The sequence below is a fragment of the Micromys minutus genome (assembly GCF_963924665.1).
Source record: "Micromys minutus genome assembly, chromosome: 7".
Classification (NCBI taxonomy): Eukaryota; Metazoa; Chordata; class Mammalia; order Rodentia; family Muridae; genus Micromys; species Micromys minutus.
In genome coordinates, this window is record NC_137976.1 from 73,329,756 (window position 1) to 73,349,175 (window position 19,420).

Here is a 19,420-nt window from a genome sequence, read left to right on the forward strand (position 1 = left end):
CTATGATAAATACATGGAGCCATGTAAGTGAAAGATGCTAACTCCTTATAGGTGGATAAAGCCAGTCAAAGTATCAAATATTTCAACTTTCCCAGGTCTTGGCCCAAAATGTTGGACATAGGTTTTGTCACAACAGAAAGAGAGCTCCTTGCTGGCAAAAGCAAAGGTACCTGTCCAGTATTCGGAGAGTTTTATGACACATTCCCAGCAAGTACAAGATCCAGGCCTAGCCTCCTGCCCCCATCCCACCCCCACTGCAAATCATCTGCCCTGGGAGCTGAGCCAGAGCTATGAGTTGGACAGGTCCTTTGGAGGGAACTCAGCCAAGTGCAGACTTCCTGCCAATTGTCCACCTGCAGAGTCCAGGAAAGGTTTGGAAAAGAAAAAAAAGCAGGACATAAAGTGACAAGTCCAGCTGTATGATACAGTGAAAGCCCAGTGTTAACTCTCTAACCCGCCACCACCACTGGGCCAGGAGATAAAGAACCTGAAGGATCTTCACAGCTGTGGCCCAGGTCTGTCTCAGGGCCCAACAGACATTCAAAAGTGATCTTTTAAAAGATGAAAGCCCTTACCGCAGGCTAGAGCCAAGCATGAAGCCATTTTGTCCACTTTTATCTGCTCCAGTACATGGCAGACTTTCCAGGTTCTAAGTCAAAGCACCCCAGGCAATAGCCACATTTCCCCCTGGGCATTACTCCTTTGTGACTTCACCCACTGAAGTCACCTTCTCAGTGACTTTGAGGGTTGCCTGTGTAGACAGCATCAAAGCTGAAGGGGTGGGGTGTCACGAATGGCTTCCTTACTACTGGCCTGTAGAGTAGTGCAGACTGGTGTTTTTCCTCTAACAAAGGTTACTGTCAGTTTAGCTCTCTCCATTCCCGACCCCTACCACATGAGTCAGGAGTCTGCTACTTACCTTAGGGCACTGCAGCTCCCCCAGGGTTCCTGGCATTTTGCTCCAACCTTTATGAAGCACCCCTTTATCAAGACTTCCTATTATCCTTGCATGAGTGTTATCTTCTACTTCCTGGGACCCTTGACTCATAGGACGACCCACACTGAGTCCCCGGATTGACCTGGTTTGCAATAATGAATCATGCCACTGTAGAGCCGTTCAATTTCTAGGATTAGAAACATGAGCAGACCTTTGTGTCTCATAAGCCTCTCTTACTTCTGGTTGGAGCCAAGCATGAAGCCATTTTGTCCACTTTAATCTGCTCCAGTACATGCCAAACCTTCCAGGTTCTAAGTTCAAGCGACCCAGGCAATTTCCCCCAGAGCATTACTCCTTTGTGACTTCACCCACTGAAGTCACCCAGGAGACAGTGCTGAATGTTCCATGCTAGAGTCTTGGGCCTCTTAGGAGGCAGGGACACCAGGCCTGGCCAGTTCAGAGGACTCTCTGTCCACAGTGTAAATGAGGACACTGCTGGCCAATGTCTGGCAAGGATGTAGAGGGCAGCCTCAGAGGCACTGGGCACTCCCGGCACCATGGATGACGCTGCCGTCCTCAAGCGACGAGGCTACATCATGGGGATAAACTTGGGAGAGGGCTCATATGCCAAAGTCAAATCCGCTTACTCTGAGCGCCTTAAGTTCAACGTGGCGGTCAAGATCATCGATCGCAAGAAAGCCCCCACGGACTTCCTGGAGAAATTCCTTCCCCGGGAGATTGAGATTCTGGCCATGCTAAACCACCGCTCTATTGTCAAGACCTATGAGATCTTTGAGACATCAGATGGCAAGGTCTACATTGTCATGGAGCTTGGGGTCCAGGGTGACCTCCTTGAATTCATCAAAACCAGAGGAGCCCTGCATGAGGATGATGCTCGAAAGAAGTTCCACCAGCTCTCCTCGGCCGTCAAGTACTGCCATGACCTGGATGTCGTCCACCGAGACCTCAAGTGTGAGAACCTTCTGCTCGACAAGGACTTCAACATCAAGCTGTCTGACTTCGGCTTCTCCAAGCGCTGCCTGCGGGACGATAGTGGTCGACTGACATTAAGCAAGACCTTCTGTGGGTCAGCAGCTTATGCGGCCCCCGAGGTACTGCAGGGCATCCCCTACCAGCCCAAGGTGTATGACATCTGGAGCCTGGGTGTGATCCTCTACATCATGGTCTGTGGCTCCATGCCCTACGATGACTCCAACATCAAAAAGATGCTGCGCATCCAGAAGGAGCACCGTGTCAACTTTCCACGCTCCAAACACCTGACTGGTGAGTGCAAGGACCTCATCTACCGCATGTTACAGCCAGATGTCAACCGGCGGCTGCACATTGATGAGATCCTCAGCCATTGCTGGGTGCAGCCCAAGGCGCGAGGTCTATCCTCTGGAGCCATCAACAAAGAGGGGGAAAGCTCCCGGGCCACTGAGCCCTCTTGGACTCCTGAATCTGGTCCTGATAAGAAGTCTGCCACCAAGTTGGAGCCTAAGGAAGAGGCACGATCCGAGACCCAACCTGAGACAAAACCTCAGGAAGATTCTGTGCAGGTGGCCAGGCAGTCAGAGAACGTGGGCCTCAGCAGCGAACTGAACAGGGACACAGAGGAAGGGCACCCCCAACAGCCTTCAGAGACACATACTTAGTGAGCCTCTTGCAGCCCAGGGGGCCAGCAGGGAATGAGGCAGAGCTCACGGCTTGAAGCCTGAGCCTAGAAGTCAAGGGACGAGAGAGAAGGAAGACACTCCTGGATGAGCTATTTTCGTCACTTTCTTCTCCCCCACTTTGAACTTGGTAACTTACATGGTTACAGAAGCAATAAATCACTATATTGGTGCACACCCTCAGGTGAACGTCTTTGCCCAGATCACTGTAGTTCCCCTTGTCTTCCTATTAGACTGCAAATTCTCACTCATAGGGAGATCATTTCTGCACCCCAAGCAAGGACTGTATCCTTAGGTTGTGGCAAGTGAAAGGATGGTTGGGGGTAGTTGGAGGGGTAGAGGCCACAGAAGATTGCTAGGTGAAGAAGATAACTTACAGAGGGAGGCTGGGAAATGTAAAGAAGGGTGGAGAGAAGGCATGGGGAGGCTAGTCCAAGAAGGATGGGCATGGCTACCGGTAGAGGAAGAGCTGGAAGCCAGAGCTGGCCTTGCACTAGAAGAGCTGGCGTCCTGCATCGGGGCTCAGGGGCGAGGCAGGTGTTTTATCACTACCCACACTGACCAGCCCTATAATCCCTCTTGGGACTTGCTTAGCAGCTTGTTTTGAGCTCTGCCCAGCATGGGACATGTTTCTCCCTGTCCAGCTGGGACTCAGATGCTACACACCACCGTTGCCCAGTCCAGGAGTAGGGGGCTCTACTAGTTAACCCAAGCATGTCCCACAGCCCTGTACAGCTTTTGACTGTATTCCATTCCCCTCCAATCTCAATCATTTCCAGAGGGGATGCCCCAGCAGAGCTGGAAGCTGACTTCTGCAAAGTAAAACTGGCATGTCTGAGCCCTATGGGCAAGGAAGGCAGCTATTGTACCCCAAATGGGCATGACCTGCACCTGGCACCACTGGCTTCCATGTGCTGCCTGCCTTGCTTCTATCATGTCCCAGGCAGTCTTCACCTTGCCATTGTGGCCCCTTTCTTCGCCTCACTCTGGGCAACCTCATGGAAGTCTAAGGGTTTAACACACAAATGTTAACAAAAACATTTAGACTCATCTCAACCTTGAACCTACCTATGTTTCTGCCTTAGGATGACACCAAGTACCCTAGAAAAGTGGGTACTCAGTGAGTTCCTGGACGTGTTCCTCTTGCACCCTACCATATCCAGGCCACCTTTGCGCACTGTGCCCTGTTCCACCAGTTGCCTCCCAGTGTTCACAGCAACACCCAGGCTACATCCTCCCATGCTCGGATAGAATTTCAGTGCTACCTTCTGATCTGCCCATCAATGCCCCCTTCATCCATGTACCCCAACATGTGCACCATAAGCATACTTGCCAATTCACCTTTGAAGACTGTGCCCATCTCCCCAGGCTCAGCCAAGGGGCTTTGTCCTCCTCAAAGCCTTCTGGGACCAAGCAACACTCTGTAGCCTGCTTCTGTGAATTCTGCCAGGGTTCGGCATAGTGCAGACCCTGAGCAACACTCAGATGAGAGACTGGAGAAGTGCCATGAAAAAACATGGTTCCAGGACATGGGGCTGGCTGATGGAGTGTGCTGACAAGTTTGTAGGCACCTGCTCTTTTATCTCTGTAGTCTTGCCAAAGTTTTGGGGACAAAAGACACCAAGATGGCCTGAGATAGCTCCTGCTGTGTGCATCACTGGGACGTTAGGACCAGGTCTTAAAAGGAGCCCTCTATGGTGTATTCTTGTTCCCCCATCATCTTTCCCTCTTGTCCACTCTGCACCTGCCTATGTCACTTCCTGTTTGATGCTGTCCGTCCCACCTCCCCATCTCGAAACAGGCCTTCTTGATTTCCTTCTGAGCACAGCACCTTCACATTCTGGCAACTCACTGAAAGCCAAGACTTCTGTGGGATTCAAAAGTGAGCACAGGACTTCTAAAGGAGCCAAGAAGATACATACAGGATGCCACCTTGCAGAACACCCATGCACAAACACAAGGCAACTCGTGAGCATTGCCAGAACCCTTTGTGTAGCCCTGACTCACCTGCTCACAAAACCCCAAGCTTGCTCTTTTATGGGCAATGCTTAGGGCCATCCATCCCTGGGCTATTCAGCACCAAGCCTAACACAGTCCCCTCCTCACTAACCAGGCCCAGGTTGGCTTTACCTAATTCCCCTCCCCTTTACCCCCAGGTGCCTGCTCTGGCCTGAAGCCCTGGGGCTCCAATGCATCCCAAAGCCAGTTGGTTTCTCTTCCTAATAGCAACCATCTTACAGGGTGTTAGGTTCTATAGGGGCTGCCCATCATTTGCAGAAAAAAGCTCATGACCTTCTTTCCTGACTTACACTTTAACCGTACTTGTCTGCTCTGGGACCTCGCCACCTTGTGCATCTAGTTGAAGCCTCCCCATCTTCTATACCACACCCTCCCAAGCATGCACCTGCCTACTTGGACCCTCAGTACACCCCCTTGTACTATCTACCCTCCTGTCCCCACACACCTGCTCACCAGGGATGTGGCTCATCTGCCCACTCTGTAACCCAAAGACTCTTGCCAACTCTAGACCCCAAACATGGAACTGCTTTCATCCAGTAGACTGGAACCACCACTGGACTGACCCGACCTGGGCAGCTTCCACTGACTGATACAAACTCATAGGAAGTTTTCTTCAAACCCCAACAAAATGGCGGGGAAATGGCTCTAGTGAAGACTGACACAGGACCAGTTCCCATGGTCCAACGGGGAAACAGAGATGAGACTGGACCTGTATCGCTTCTCCTTGGGCCTCACTGGTGACAACGAAGCCACACCAAGATAAAGGGCCAGGGAGGGTTACCACAGGTCTGAATGCCAGCTTCATTCCAGTGGGTGGGGAAGGGTTGCTCCTTCTAGGCCTTTCTGGCTTCCATCCAGGGCCCCATTCCCCAAGCCTAGTCCCCACTCCCAGCAGCCCAGCTTTATGACTTCATTCACTGGTCACTTGGTGACAATGCTGAGCGTTCCACTCCAGGCCCAGCCCAGCCAGACGCCTCCCCACAGTGGGAATGAGGACAATGCCTGCTGGCCTGTGTGGGGAGGGGATGTAGAGGGCGGCGGCACCGGCCGCTCCTGGCACCATGGACGATGCCGCGGTCCTAAGGAAGAAGGGTTACATCGTGGGAATCAATCTGGGGAAGGGCTCCTACGCAAAAGTCAAATCTGCCTACTCAGAGCGCCTCAAGTTCAATGTGGCAGTCAAGATCATAGACCGCAAGAAAACACCCACTGACTTTGTGGAAAGATTCCTTCCTAGGGAGATGGACATCCTGGCGACCGTCAACCACCGTTCCATCATTAAGACCTACGAGATCTTTGAGACCTCTGATGGACGCATCTACATTGTCATGGAGCTGGGCGTCCAGGGTGACCTCCTCGAGTTCATCAAGTGCCGGGGAGCCCTGCATGAGGACGTGGCACGCAAGATGTTCCGCCAGCTCTCCTCGGCCGTCAAGTACTGCCATGACCTGGATGTCGTCCACCGAGACCTCAAGTGTGAGAACCTTCTGCTCGACAAGGACTTCAACATCAAGCTGTCTGACTTCGGCTTCTCCAAGCGCTGCCTGCGGGACGGGAGCGGGCGCATTGTCCTCAGCAAGACCTTCTGTGGGTCAGCAGCTTATGCGGCCCCCGAGGTACTGCAGGGCATCCCCTACCAGCCCAAGGTGTATGACATCTGGAGCCTGGGTGTGATCCTCTACATCATGGTCTGTGGCTCCATGCCCTACGATGACTCTGACATCAAAAAGATGCTGCGCATCCAGAAGGAGCACCGAGTTGACTTCCCACGCTCCAAGAATCTGACTGGTGAGTGCAAGGACCTCATCTACCGCATCCTACAGCCAGATGTCAACCGGCGGCTGCACATTGATGAGATCCTCAGCCACTCGTGGCTACAGCCCCCCAAGCCCAAAGCCATGTCTTCTGCCTCCTTCAAGAGGGAGGGGGAAGGCAAGTATCGAGCTGATTGCAAGCTGGATAGTCGACCAGGCTCAAGGCCCGAACACCGGTCCGACCACAAACCTGGGACCAAACCCCAGCACCGGATGCTGGTGGCACCCGAGAATGAAGATAGGATGGAGGAGAGGCTGGCTGAGACTTCCAGAGCTAAAGACCATCACATCTCTGGAGCTGAGGTGGGGAAAGCAAGTACCTAGTGGTGGAGAGGGCCCTGGGGGGGGTCATGGTGTGCAGTCTGCACCACATAAGCTAAGTAGGCAGATAGGAGCTGAAGAAGGCACAGGTGCAAGAACAAGTAAAATCCGTCAATTAAAACCACTATTTTGATTACGTTCTATTAGCTTTCTTCCACTTCGTAGCAAAGCCATTAATTACTGACCACCAAATAAACCACAAAGTGTATACAAGCATTGAGAGTGCCCAGTGGGGAGTCTTTTTCTCTAGGACTCATCCAGCGCGGGGATCTCCAGCATAGGGGCTCAGGGACCTGGACGCAGGAACAGGCAGACTCAGTGAGGCTGTGGCAGAGGGGACCGCTACCTCGGTCCTTTTGCTAGACTCACACTTGTTGGCCTCTGACTTTCCTCTAGCCACAAGGCCTCCAGCACTGGACAGCTTCACGCCTCTCTCTTATGCAACACAAGCTATCCCACCCCTGTCTTGTTCTGACAAGGTGGTCATTGTTCATTCACTTCAAAGAAGCAATCAAAATCAGAGACCTTTGCTACGCAAGCCTCTCATCCTCACCATCCTCAGGAATGGGGCAGCCTGCCTGGAAACTTGTTGCTATTTTACCCATTCTGTAGAACCACAATGCCCAACCCTCAGCAGCCCTCAAAGTGCTTAGATGTCATTCTCTGGTTACCATCTCTCCTTTAAGACTTTCTCATGCTGGCCAAATGCTTGATGTGGTCAGCACCTAGACCACACCCATCCTCCCCAGCTCCTATCTGCTTCCCACTTACTGGAAGAATCCCTTGGATTAAAGCTGAAGCTTCCCTAGCCCAGAGCAGCTTCACTGTGGGGAACTTCAGGTTAGTAGAGCCTGGCCTAGTTTGTCTCTGTTGCCTTGATAGAAGACACTAGAGAGAAAAGTAACTTAAGGGAGGAAATGGTTTATTCGTCCATCACTGAGGGAAGCCAGAGCAGGGAATAAGTAGGAGCTGAAGAAGAAACCATGAAGGAGTGCTGCTTCTAGGCTGGCTTCCTCTCTCGCTTCCTCCCAGGCTTTCTTACACAACACAGGACCTCTTGCCCAAGGATGCCACTGTGGGGCCCTGCCCTCCTACATCAACTAGCAATCAAGAAAGTGCCTGCAGACATGCTGTGAGGCCAATCTGATGAGAGGTAATTCTTCAGTTGAGGTTCCTTCTTCCCAGGCGATTCTAGCTTCTGTCAAACTGACAAAAACTAAGTAGCACAAGGAGGAAGGTACCCAACCTTGGTGGTCTCCAGAGACCATGAGTGCTGAGGCCCGAGAGACCCAAGGCCAGCAGGCTAGAAAAGGTGGCTCTCATGGAATCAAAGCAAGACCCAGGTGTCAGAAGAGTCTGGCTGCATCAATAGCCTGAGCTGTTCAGAGGGCAGGCCCTAGGATGCCACTTGGGGCCTGAAAACTGTAGGCTGGGGAATTAGATCAGTTTTTGACTAGGCCAAACAGGGACCCTTTAGCTGTCTCTGTAGACACAGGCTCACAGACATAGCTAGCCTCTAGTCACTTGAGGGCTAGTTAAGTCTCAGCTGCTGGTGCACATGGTGTTTGCAAGTTTGCAGGAAGCCCACTCTTTCTTCTCACAGTGCAGCTCAGGCTGAGGTAAGCCGATGTCTCAGCAGAGTCCAGTAGGCAGAGAGGAAGACGGGAGGCAGCCTCAATGCTGGGAGATACTAGCACAAGTCACAGGAAGAGGACTGGCCCTGGTGAACCTGATGTGCAGGTCCTTTCAGAGCCCGGAACCAACAAACTGAATGGTCAGCCCTGCCTGGGAGGCCATGAGCTCAATGGCGCAACTTTTGGGGTCTGTGCTACCCTTTACAGTGGAAGGCTCTGGGTGACCTAGCATAGAAGGCAGCTCTGTGAGCCAAAGTTTCCTCTCCCAGAGCCCCTTGTTTCTAACCCCGAGATTCTGAGACACCCACGTGGGCCCCAGGACACGGAACAACAGCCCAGCAAGACAGTGCCAGGTGTTCTTTAATGAGGACTCAGTTGGGGGTTAACTAGAAGGCAGTTTCAGCAGGGCTCTGGGGGACAGCACCAACGCTATACTCCCAAGGGAGTGGCAGCGTAAAGTGCTAACCTGGCCCCGGCACAGCACTGTAGCCTTGTGGTTCCTGGAATAATTATTGCCCGTGACCTGGTTCTCCAAGGCCTGGAATTCTCTGAGGAGTAGAAAGCTGCTTTAGACGTTCCACAAAGTGTCCCACAAAATGTCCACAGATCCAGCCAGGCCTGGCTCTAAAAGAAGTCTGAAGCTTTGCGCCGGGCAGGGAGCTGCAGCAGGTTGTCTGTGATGGAGGCTGGGTCCTGTGTGAGGGGTGTGCGTGTAGCAGACCCAGGGGCTGGTGTGCTTGTGGGTGTCTGTGGCCCACCAGTTGGGGTCTTGAGGTGGGCAGAGCGTGCTGGAGATGGTGTATAACTGGCCCGCAGGGCACGGTCTGTATACTTGCTGGCTGTCCTGCTTACGAGGCGCTGTAGGGCTGGGGACATGGCTGGGCTCAGGCCTTTGGGAGTAAGACTGTATAGAGAAGGGACAGAAGAAAGCAACCACGTTAGGGGGTAAGGGCTGCTTAAGGCAAGGCCTCCCTCAGCCCCTCAGGAGGAGACCTATCAAGAGACATGGTCACTCTGAACTGAGAAAGATAACAACACTGCTCAAGGAGTAAGGCAAACCTCAAGCCCCTCGGACTGCTTCCTTTGGCTGTGGGGCTGGATGGATTACAGACTTTTGAGAGCTGGAGTCTCCCACCTCTATGTAACTCGCATGGCATTGACCCCACAGGACTAACAGGGGCTGGTAGTCGGGTAAGGAGCCAAAAGGTGCCTCTCAGGGAAAGGCCAAGGAGAATGGAGAGAGAGGGCCTCCTAGCCTGCTCCACACAAAGTCACAGATAAGCAGCCACTTAGAGAAGAACCCTGTGGATATATCCTGGGCTCTGTCCTGCAAGCTGTGTACACACATGGCCTTGGAGGCTGAGAAAATAGGAATGAGGCAGACACAAACACCTCTATCCCCAACTCCTACCCAAGGACCCAGCTGCCTCTCACCTGGCCAAGTTCTCTGTAACTCTCCGCAATGCTTCCTGCTTCTTGGCCCGGTTTTTGGCAGCTGCTTCATTGGCCATCTTCAGGCCCAGACGCTCCCTGCGTCCTGGCTCCAAGATCTATAACGCAGTGGGCACGTCAGAGACCTGTGCTGGCCCCGCTACCTGGCCAGACTGCCCTTTATCCAGAAGTCTGTTTTCCTCATGGTTGCTACAATCTTTCCCAACAGCCTATCAAAAGGTGCCTTCCCAATACCCCCCACTCCCAACTGGATATAGTGGTGTATCCCCGCAATCCCAGCAACTGGCAGATTGTAGAATTTGAGGACACCCTGAGCTACACAGTGAGACTGTTTAAAAAAAAAAAAAAAAGCCAAAATGATTCAGTGGGTAAAAGTGTTAAGAGACTGACAACCTGGTTTGAATCCTCTCTTGAGACCCGGCGGGGTAGAGAGAGAACCACTGTTACAGGTTGTCCTCTGACGCATATATATATATATATATATATATATATATATATATATATATATATATATATATGTGCTGTGGCATGGATCATGCAGAATGCTTCTACACATACTCACACAATAAATAAATGTAAAACAAAATAGAGTAAAGGGCTGAGAGCTGGTAGTGGGGGTGCATGCCTTCAGTCTCAGCTTGGGAGCAGAGCTGTGAGTTTCAGGGCAGCTTTGATCCACAGTGAATTTCAGGCAAATCTGAACGACATAGTAAAACCCTGTCTTGATAAACAAAAATAAAAGAGCAAGTCCCAGCAGATGCTAAAAGAGATGGAGGGTGTGTACAGACACCAGATCCCGGGTAAAATCCCCAGAACAGCACAGCACAAGAGCAAAGTTAAGCAGACAGTAACGGTTCAAAGTACGTTACCTTTGAGCTGCTTTACAATTGTTTATGTGAAGGACTTCACTTTTCTGGAACTTACTTTGCTGCTGCCAATACTCAGGACCTCATTTACTTTATCAACAAAGGTCTGGCAATCCCGCACCATCTGAATCACCATCTTAACCATACCCTCCACTCTTGCTTTTCTGTCCCTAGCTTTCCACCCTACTTGACACTTGGGCAACAAGGACACAGCAGGCTCCTTCTGCCCTGACCCCTGCAGAGCGGGCCCAGGGCTTCTTTTGTCTCAGAATCCTCTGCCCTGGTAGAGCCCACTGGTCTAGTGTTGCTCCCTGGCAGCAGGTCAGAGCTTTGGGCCACACAGCATCTCGTTTGTTTCTCTCTCATGTTTGTCTAGGTTATCTTACATCTCAGACAGTCTACAACCAAGACCTCCAAAATCTCTGTCCAGTTTTATTTGTCTAGGTGTGTAGTGAAGAACCTCTACAACCTAGGGAAGGACCCCAGGGCCGTGTCGGGGAGACCTGCTGGCCCGGGCGAGGATTCTCGACTTCTGAGAACTATGCTACCCCTGGTGACTGACTCCACCGCTACACTGCAATGTTGGTCACAGGCAGTTTGGAAGCCTGACAAAGGTGATCTGTGACCCAGCCACTAAAGCATATCTATATATTTATTCACCACTATATCTAATCCTGTTGGGTTTCCAAAGAAGACTCATATTCTTGGCCTGTCCATGTATACCGTGAGTCCCTGGGGCTCAGGACGCTCATGGTATACATACTGTCAAGTATCAGAGACCTTGCTTTGTCCACCAGACACTGTTTCATCCACAGACTCCCAGGAGTCTTTTCCTGATAGCTCTCAGGGTGTTATCTGCTCACCCGCCCATCCCTGCCATCAAGGGCCACCTAACTGTGTATGCTGTCTGCCTATCTTTAGTCTCCTGCTCCACCTGAAGGGACACATGGTATACAGCAGGCCCTAACTGACTCGGACTTTCTGAGTCTGCTCTAGGTCTCCCCTCCACTCTACCCACACCTACAGCACTGGTTCATCTGCACTATCGTGAGTACCTTTAACTATGTTATGTAACCAGAGGCTAGCACATAGCCCTCCTGAGGACACAGTCTTCATGTCTACAGGGTAGCCAGAGCTCCTGGTCTGACTCTGTGACAGTTAAGCCTCCAGGCCTGCCTTGTTGCCTTGGCATGGCCTCCACTCTTCCAAATCCGTCTGACAGTCCTACCATAATGCCCTCTTCTGCAGAAGTGCAGTGTCTGTGCTGAGTCCTGAGCAGCTAGTACTAAGGCGTCCACACAGAGTCTCAGACCGATCCCGCTCAGCACAACACACCTTGAATGTGGGTCCAGGTGTCCTGTCCACATAGGGGCTCTCAGATCCTTCGACTCGCAGGGGCGTATTCTCAACCTCTCCCCATGTCATCAGTGGGGACTCATTCACACCTGCAGGGGGAGAGCACACACCTCAGGCCAGAGTCCTAGAGTGGGAGTTATCTTTCTCCCTAATATGTGTAGCCTAGCTGACATTAAAGCCAACAAACTCTTCTCCTTCCCTCACCATTTGAAGAGAAAATTCAAGGCTAGCATAGCTCAAGGCAAGGTGGCTGTACTTAGGTTGGGAAAAGCGGGTCTATGGACCCCATCCTAGCACAGGGCCAGGCGTGTCAACAGAAGAAAACACTCTTGCTTTCCAAGGTTTCCTAAATGCCAGTGCAACCATATGGTGCCTTCACATGTGACACTCTAGGGTGGGTGCCATCACAGCAACCAGCACCTGTGTGGAGGCCAGTGTGTAGTGGGGCACCGAGGACAGCCAAGGCTCACCTGCCTCCCTTGCCCTGACTATAGGATTAGTGTCCAGAACCTCTCCACCACAGAACTCTCCACATTTAGATCTGTAAGAACTATGTATACAAGCAGCAATCTGTGCAACATACCACAGGCGAGACCAGAGCAACCTAAGGCATTTCAGGTCACATGCGAGAGTCCAGCCTGGGCTTATAGCCTGTTTCTTACCAGGAGCAGGAGAAGGAGTGGCAACAAATCCAAAGCCTCCCACTCTGGGGGACTCCTGGGGAATGAGTTCCTTGCCATCAGGGCCGACCTTGCCCTGTTTGTGCTGGAAGCAGAGAGAGACCAGTGTCAGGGGTTCTCCACAGCAGACTATGGGTCGGTCCTGAGGTGCACATAGGAAGCACTTCCCTCTGGCAAAGAGCTGGGGCTCTCAGAGAGAGGAAGGCCCCGTTCTCACCTCTCCCCCAGAACGCTGAGGAGAGCACTCGCTCACCCGGATCCCAGGCTCTTTCTGGCGCTTCCCAGCATTCACTGCTTCATTCAGCTCACTGGCTGCTGTATCAGTATGACACATATGTACGGTATACAAATACAGGTATAGCTTCCAGAAACTTCTCTCCTCTCTGGTCAACATCATAGGGTCTAGTACATGACTGGACCCATATGTCTGGCCCCAATGGATGGGGCCAAAAGGAGATACGGGTCCTGCCACACAGGGGCTGCAGTAGTTCTAACAATTATGCTCCATCTAGCCAGCCTCGGGGAAAACCCTCACTTAAAGCAATGAGTAAGCTGGGAGGGGCCACACCTCTCCAGTTTTCCCAGTACACCTGCTCCGCTGCCTGGGGCTCCACTAACTCACCTGGGCATTGAGGGCAGCTGCCTGCTGGAGCTGGGACCGGCTCAGAGCCTGACTGAAGGGGTCCCGGAGGAAACGTGTGTTCTTGTGCACTATCTGCCGCGGCTTCTTAAACAGTTGCTCTTCATCAGGGACACCTGTCATATGAAGAACAAGGTAGCAGGGACCCAAGGGGTGGGAAACTCTCTCACCTCAGCCTTACAAGTCACATAGCCTGAGGGCTGAAACTACACCTCCTCAGCTAAGTCACCCCGGCAGAGCAGTAGACCTGCCTTAGCTTACAGACCCTCAGCAAAGCAGTAGGGGAGACCACAATATCTGCAAAACGTCACACATTTTTCTCTGTGGTCCATGCTGTCTTCTGTCCTGCCCTCTGCCCCAGTCACTCACCCTCGGGATAGTACATCAGAGAGTTCTTGGCCTTGTACTTCCAGGTCTCCACTCCAGCCTGACTGCTCTCAATGGCTTGGTGCTCTGCCGATGGGAGTTCAAGATTATCTTTCTGTCGCTATAGTGACATGGGGGGAAAGTAGGGTCAGAGAGGCACCCAGAACCTGTACCTGTGGCCCTGGGATTCCATCCCAAAAGAAGGTGTCTTTGTTTTCAAGCTTCAGGGCTACCTTCTCAAATTCCTCCTCAGCCTGGTAGAGCCAAGCATGGCGGGCATGGCTTTTTTCCTTGGCCACCTCCATGATCTCCTGGAAGGAGGCGTTGTCCTCACTTGTGTAGCGGCTCAAGAAGACGTCCAGGCTTGGCAATGGCTCCTTCTCCTCCTCCTCTCCAGCCTCTCCTGCTAAGGGGTCCCAAGCAGGGAAACAATACCACACACAGCATGATTACCACTGTAGGGCTGGGGAAGACGACACCCCACTCTGTAAGAGTCAGAACCCTAGCTCCTCTAGCTGACACAACAAACTGGACTGTTCGTGCAGACCCAGGTGCTGGATGACAAGAGAAGTCTGGGATCTGGTTGACTAGTGAAGGGACAGGGCAGACACTAGAGCAGGAGCTCATGACAACAGCCTAGTAGGCTTTTCTTCTGCCCAACGTGTATTAATCATGTAGGATCTACCTCCAGAGCCCCACAAGCTCTTCTTTCCTTCCTGGAATTGTCTTTCCCTTCCCTTTCTGACTGATACTACATGTGAGTGGTATACACCAATACCTCAGGGTATGACAGTTAATTCCTAAGGCAGGAGCCCATATGGCCCAGAGCTCCAGGGAGCACCACACAGACCCTGGGCCAAAAAAACCAACCAAACCACCTCGATCCCTGCTACCAAGGAAAGTGATCCTTGTGGAGGTAGCACTGCAAACTTCAGGGGGACACGTGAAGCTGAGGTTTCTCATCCCTCCTACTCACAGTCTTGACCACAAGCTGTGTGCCAGCCAATGCCAAACACAGTGGTTATGAGTTCAAGTCCTGAGTTAAAAAAGGGTATACTCGGGCCAGGTGGTGGTGGCACATGCCCTTAATCCCAGCACTCAGGAGGCAGAGGCAAATGGATTATCTGAGTTCAAGGTTAGCCTGATCTACAAGCAATCTCCAGGACAGCCAAGGCTACACAGAGAAATCATGTCTCAAAAAGAAAGAATGAAAGAAAGAAAGAGGGGGGAGAAAGAAAGAAAGAAAGGAAGGAAGGAAGGAAGGAAGGAAGAAAAGGGGCAAACCTGGGCTCCATTCTACCATTATTCCTGACACCTACAAAAGTTAGAGCCTTTTGAAGCCTGCTTCCTGCATGTGTAATTACAAGGACTCCTATAAGGACTCCTATGTTTACTGGTAAAATATACGTATAAAAAGAACATCTTCAAATTGTCCTATTACTCTGCTGTTCTTCAATTAAGGGTCAAACTCCAAGAATAACTATTAATATAACATGTCCATGGCAGAAAAGGCTGGGCTGCTGAGAAAACATGTTTGTGTGAGCATGTTGCACACTTGCCCTAGTACAGTATACTGTCAACTAGTGCCTAGCACAGAAATGCCTTTGCTCACCTCTGGCGATATAGCTTACTACTGACCCAGACAAGTCCATTAGTGGCACACTCACATATTCAATAGGTTTATAAAGTGTTCCTCCTAACCTTAAGATATATCTCATACTTGTATGGGATAGAAACATGTCGAAAACAAAACATCTGTTCTACATGTGCCTGTTGATACAGTACACCATGTGCTATTCTAAATGTGGAGCTCACTGGTGGAAGCAAGACCTAGACCCTGCTCTCCAGGAGGGCTTGCCAGTTAGTAATTAGGCTGAGAGGCAATAAACTAAAATGCCTCCCGAACAGTGAAGGAAACACAGTGAGACTCTCTGGTCTCAACAGAACAAATTAGAAAACCAAAGGCAGTCAGTGAGGAACACTCCATTCTAGGTGGCTCCAACTTTACACAAAAGTCAAGAACCCATCGTCCAGACTAGCTTCCGCCTCTTAGCCCAAACAGGTGACACCTAAATACTGCCCTAAAGGGAGAGACACAAGCACTGCCTTGGAAGAAAGGAGGTAGAAGGGGCCTGAGCGATCTTCAGGAGACATCAATGAAGAGCCTGGTACACCCATAAGGCAAAGGCTGGCACACTAAGTGCTGACTGGTGACAGAGACAGGCCAGAGACAGAGAACGCAGCTCCTCCACAGCTGGGAGCTGGCCTGAGCTCTTCTGCCTCCCAGACCAGTGTTTTGGATCCCAAAAGCTGATAGTTAGGTGACCCCTCAAGGATGAAATGTGACCCTGAGAAAATTCACAAGAATACGATCCCCAAGCAATCTTGACCATGAGACCAAAAGAGAGAGTTCACTCACACACTCACCATCATCTAGGTCTCGGCCCTGGGGCCGGGGCTTGCTACCCAGCACACCAGAGCCTGGGTGTACTTCGGGAGTTTCAAACGTGGCTGGAGTAACATCTGAGGGAAGCAAACCAGAAATTAGAGGCAGACTTATGTAACAATAGAATATACCCTAAGCCCTCTACAGCAGCATCTTCTTACAGGGTGGTGGAGGCTCCCGAGATATCTTGCCCAAAGCAGAGCCAAACTTGATGGCAATCTGGCGCATGCGCTCCAAATCTCCATTTTCCTCAGCTTCCAGGTACTCCTTCTGTGCCTGTAGCTTCTCCACATCCGGGAAGAAGTCTCTCTGGATAACTGTCTGAAGTCCCTGCCATAAGCAATCAGAACAAAGGCCAGAGTTGGCATCTAGGAGTCCCGACTCACAGTCCACCACTGTCCATGTTCCACCCCTACCTGGACGACTGTGATCTGGGAAATAGTTTAGAAGCATTTTCGAGTAAGGCTGTTCATCTCACATGGATAGGATGTGTTATTTAACGTTACTGAACAATCTCTTGAAGCCCATGCGATCCCTCACCGACTGTTCTCTTTGCTGGCTCCCCGTAGAGCACCAGACAGACTAAATGTATGTCGTCATCCTCATCCCACCCATCCATTTTTATTTCAATCCAAACCTTTCTCTTGAAAGCCAGTCACCACGACAGGATGAAGTTCGAAAAAATTCACCTCCAGACAGACCTTGCTTTGAAGCTGCAAGCCTGTACAGACAGCTACGTGGCACTGGTACAAGCCAGCATATCCCAGAAGCGTCTTAAATCTAACCAGTCTAAAAACAACCCTACGGCAGCCTGCCCTCGAGCATGTTTGCAGCGGATCCCTTAACTCGAGGAGCAACTGAGTCTCACTCACTCAATGACGTGGCCAGTTCCACTGTCTAATTCCGGGACCCCCAGCCTTTGACACTTTACAGCTTTACGGAAAGTCGTCTCCGCCATCACTTGAAAAACATGTCAAAATTCTGCCTATACTACAGGAAACTATTTCCTTGACCCTCAACAGGAAACTGGATGCCCACTTCAGCACTGTTTTCTTGGTTCTCAATGCTTTCCAAACTCAAAGACAGTTGTTCCACTTCCATGGGCGGCTGAGAGTGCCAGGACCAGAAAAAATTCAAAGGACTGGAGAGGAACGCGAATCCGGGGAGCGGCCCGGAAGTCGCCAGCACTCCACTGAACTGGTACCTCGATGTACTCTTCTTCATCCAGAACCCGCTGCCTGCTTCTCGCAACCCCGGCTTCTCCCGCCTCGCCAGCCGCGCGCTTCCTCGGGGGCGCGGACCCGGAGGACGGAAACAGAGCACCCGCCGAGCCCCCGGGCGTCCCCATCGCTATCCCAGAACCTCTCGGGCGGCGTCGGTACCACTCCAACAGCGAGCCAATGGAGAAACAGTATTTTTGTAACAAAGCCGGCGCTTCAATGATGTCACTGGGAGCGCCGGATCTTAAGGGAGTTGTAGTCTTTTATCCCCACCCGCGTTGCTCATGCCTGTCTAAACTATGGTCACTAGGGGGAGCTGTGGGGTGACTGACGCCACAGTTCCTCTGTTACAAAACAAGTTCCAGTTTTCTTTAAAAAAAATAAAATAATAAAATAATATATATATAGTAGATGCTTCAAAGACATTTTAAATACTTAAAAAATTCGGCTATATATGACTTCCAAACTCAGAAAAAGAACACTAAGACAATTCTTCCCATATAGTTATCTAACAAAATTTAAGTGAAAAGAAAGAACAAAAGGGTGCTTAAATCTTTGGTTGGATTTATTAGTTCCCTGCCTTCGAGCGTGGGCTTCCCAAAAGAGGCCTGTTCTCACTGAAAGCATTCATGGAACTTTCTTCTTAAGGGAGCTGGTGAATTAGATGAAACAAGCTGTAACCTAGAATGATTTGTTACAATTTTGCTTTTCCAGCGATCTCTTCCTTCATTGTGAGTCATTGGGGACTTTATGATGATGTCCCTGCTTCCAGAGTTGACAATTGAAAAATCATATATTAAATCATCCTGCAAATGTGTAAAATTACATCTGTGACCTGCAAGAAGTCAGAACTCAGAGAATCTCGATTTCTACACAGGACATGTCAAGTGGCATTTTCCCAGGCCATGATTGTAGACCAAAAGGACAAATGGATAGGCACCAGGTAAGTGAAATCGGAAGACACGTGCAAAGGCCCAGCAGTGGGATGGAGCAAGGCCAATGCCAAAGCAGACCTTTGGGTATACAGTGCGCTGAAGAAAGACACCAGAGTGGCAGGGCCAGGTTGCACAGTATCCTTGAGGTCCTGGCAAGAAATATTATTTTATTTTGAATTACAGGAAGGCCAGATCGAGCTCAGGTGAAAACCAGAGAAAGCTGCAATGGTCACCATGCAAGGGATTCAGCTTTCATGAGGTCAGTGTGTCTAAAGCCGCAGAGGAGCTGTTTTCTGGGGTTTATTGATATGTTTAGAGGTGAAATCGGCTGGACTGGGTATGATTAGGGGATGACAGAAAGCAATTAGTGACCAAGAACCCTGATTCCTGTGCCCTAAACAGGCCAGTGTGTGGAGAAACGGTTTGCTGTATACGTGGTGCCTGCAAGGAGCCTGTGGGCTTCCAGGTATTGTCATAGGGGCAGACTGTCAAACACCTAGCTCGGGCATCAGGTATATATGTGACAAAGAGATGGGAACTGAGCCCAAGGATGTGAAAGGTACATCAAGAAGAGTGTGGAGGGGCTGGAGGATAGCGCATCTGTTACAAGCAGAGGGTCTAGGTTCAATTCCCAGCACCTAGACAGTGGCACACAATTATCCATAACTCTACTCTATTTTCAGGGGTTCCAATACCTTCTTCTGATCTCCACGTGCACCAGGCAAACCTGTGGTGCACATGTGTGTGTGTGTGTGTGTGTATGTATGTATATATATATATATATATATATATATATATATATATATGCAACATACACAGGTGTGCTTTCGCACGTGCACGTGCAAATAGCTGGAGATCCCTCCATCTGTGAAACTGGATGGTAGTGCCTAGAGGCCCGAGGTAAGAACCCCCAGGAGGCCTTGCCACCATTGACTGGCTTTAAACATGGTACTGGGTCTGAGGACTTGTCGAGCCGTGCTCTTCAGCACTTGTTGACCCCCCCCCAGCTCCTCAGTCGGGGTGGAAACAAAGCCTGAGACACCAGGACTTGGCATCCTGGG

At 50.9% G+C, this 19,420-nt stretch overlaps 3 protein-coding genes across 4 annotated transcripts; 2 read left to right on the plus strand and 1 right to left on the minus strand.

Annotated features, from left to right (window-relative positions):
- Positions 1-1,494: 1,494 nt before the first annotated feature.
- Positions 1,495-2,592, plus strand: TSSK1B (testis specific serine kinase 1B; the record flags this gene model as incomplete). Its single annotated transcript, XM_080918749.1, has 1 exon — positions 1,495-2,592. The coding sequence occupies one exon, from the start codon at positions 1,495-1,497 to the stop codon at positions 2,590-2,592; it is 1,098 nt and encodes a 365-aa protein (XP_080774875.1).
- A 3,098-nt stretch (positions 2,593-5,690) lies between these two features.
- TSSK2 (testis specific serine kinase 2) lies at positions 5,691-6,767 on the plus strand (the record flags this gene model as incomplete). The annotated part of the gene is made up of 1 exon (XM_080919329.1): positions 5,691-6,767. One exon carries the CDS (start codon positions 5,691-5,693, stop codon positions 6,765-6,767), a length of 1,077 nt encoding a protein of 358 aa, XP_080775455.1.
- Positions 6,768-7,721: 954 nt separating this feature from the next.
- ESS2 (ess-2 splicing factor homolog) lies at positions 7,722-17,557 on the minus strand. Of its 2 annotated transcripts, none has more exons than XM_080919141.1 (10): positions 17,409-17,557; positions 16,366-16,534; positions 16,186-16,281; positions 13,992-14,161; positions 13,762-13,879; positions 13,375-13,508; positions 12,735-12,837; positions 12,052-12,161; positions 9,833-9,948; positions 7,722-9,302 (listed from the first exon to the last, which is right to left on the minus strand). In XM_080919141.1, exons 1-10 carry the CDS (start codon positions 17,550-17,552, stop codon positions 9,023-9,025), a joined length of 1,440 nt encoding a protein of 479 aa, XP_080775267.1. In that variant the 5' UTR covers positions 17,553-17,557; the 3' UTR covers positions 7,722-9,022. The 2 variants fall into 2 exon arrangements, with proteins under 2 accessions (XP_080775267.1, XP_080775266.1); XM_080919140.1 differs by having other exon boundaries at positions 13,992-14,164.
- Between the last annotated feature and the right edge of the window lie 1,863 nt (positions 17,558-19,420).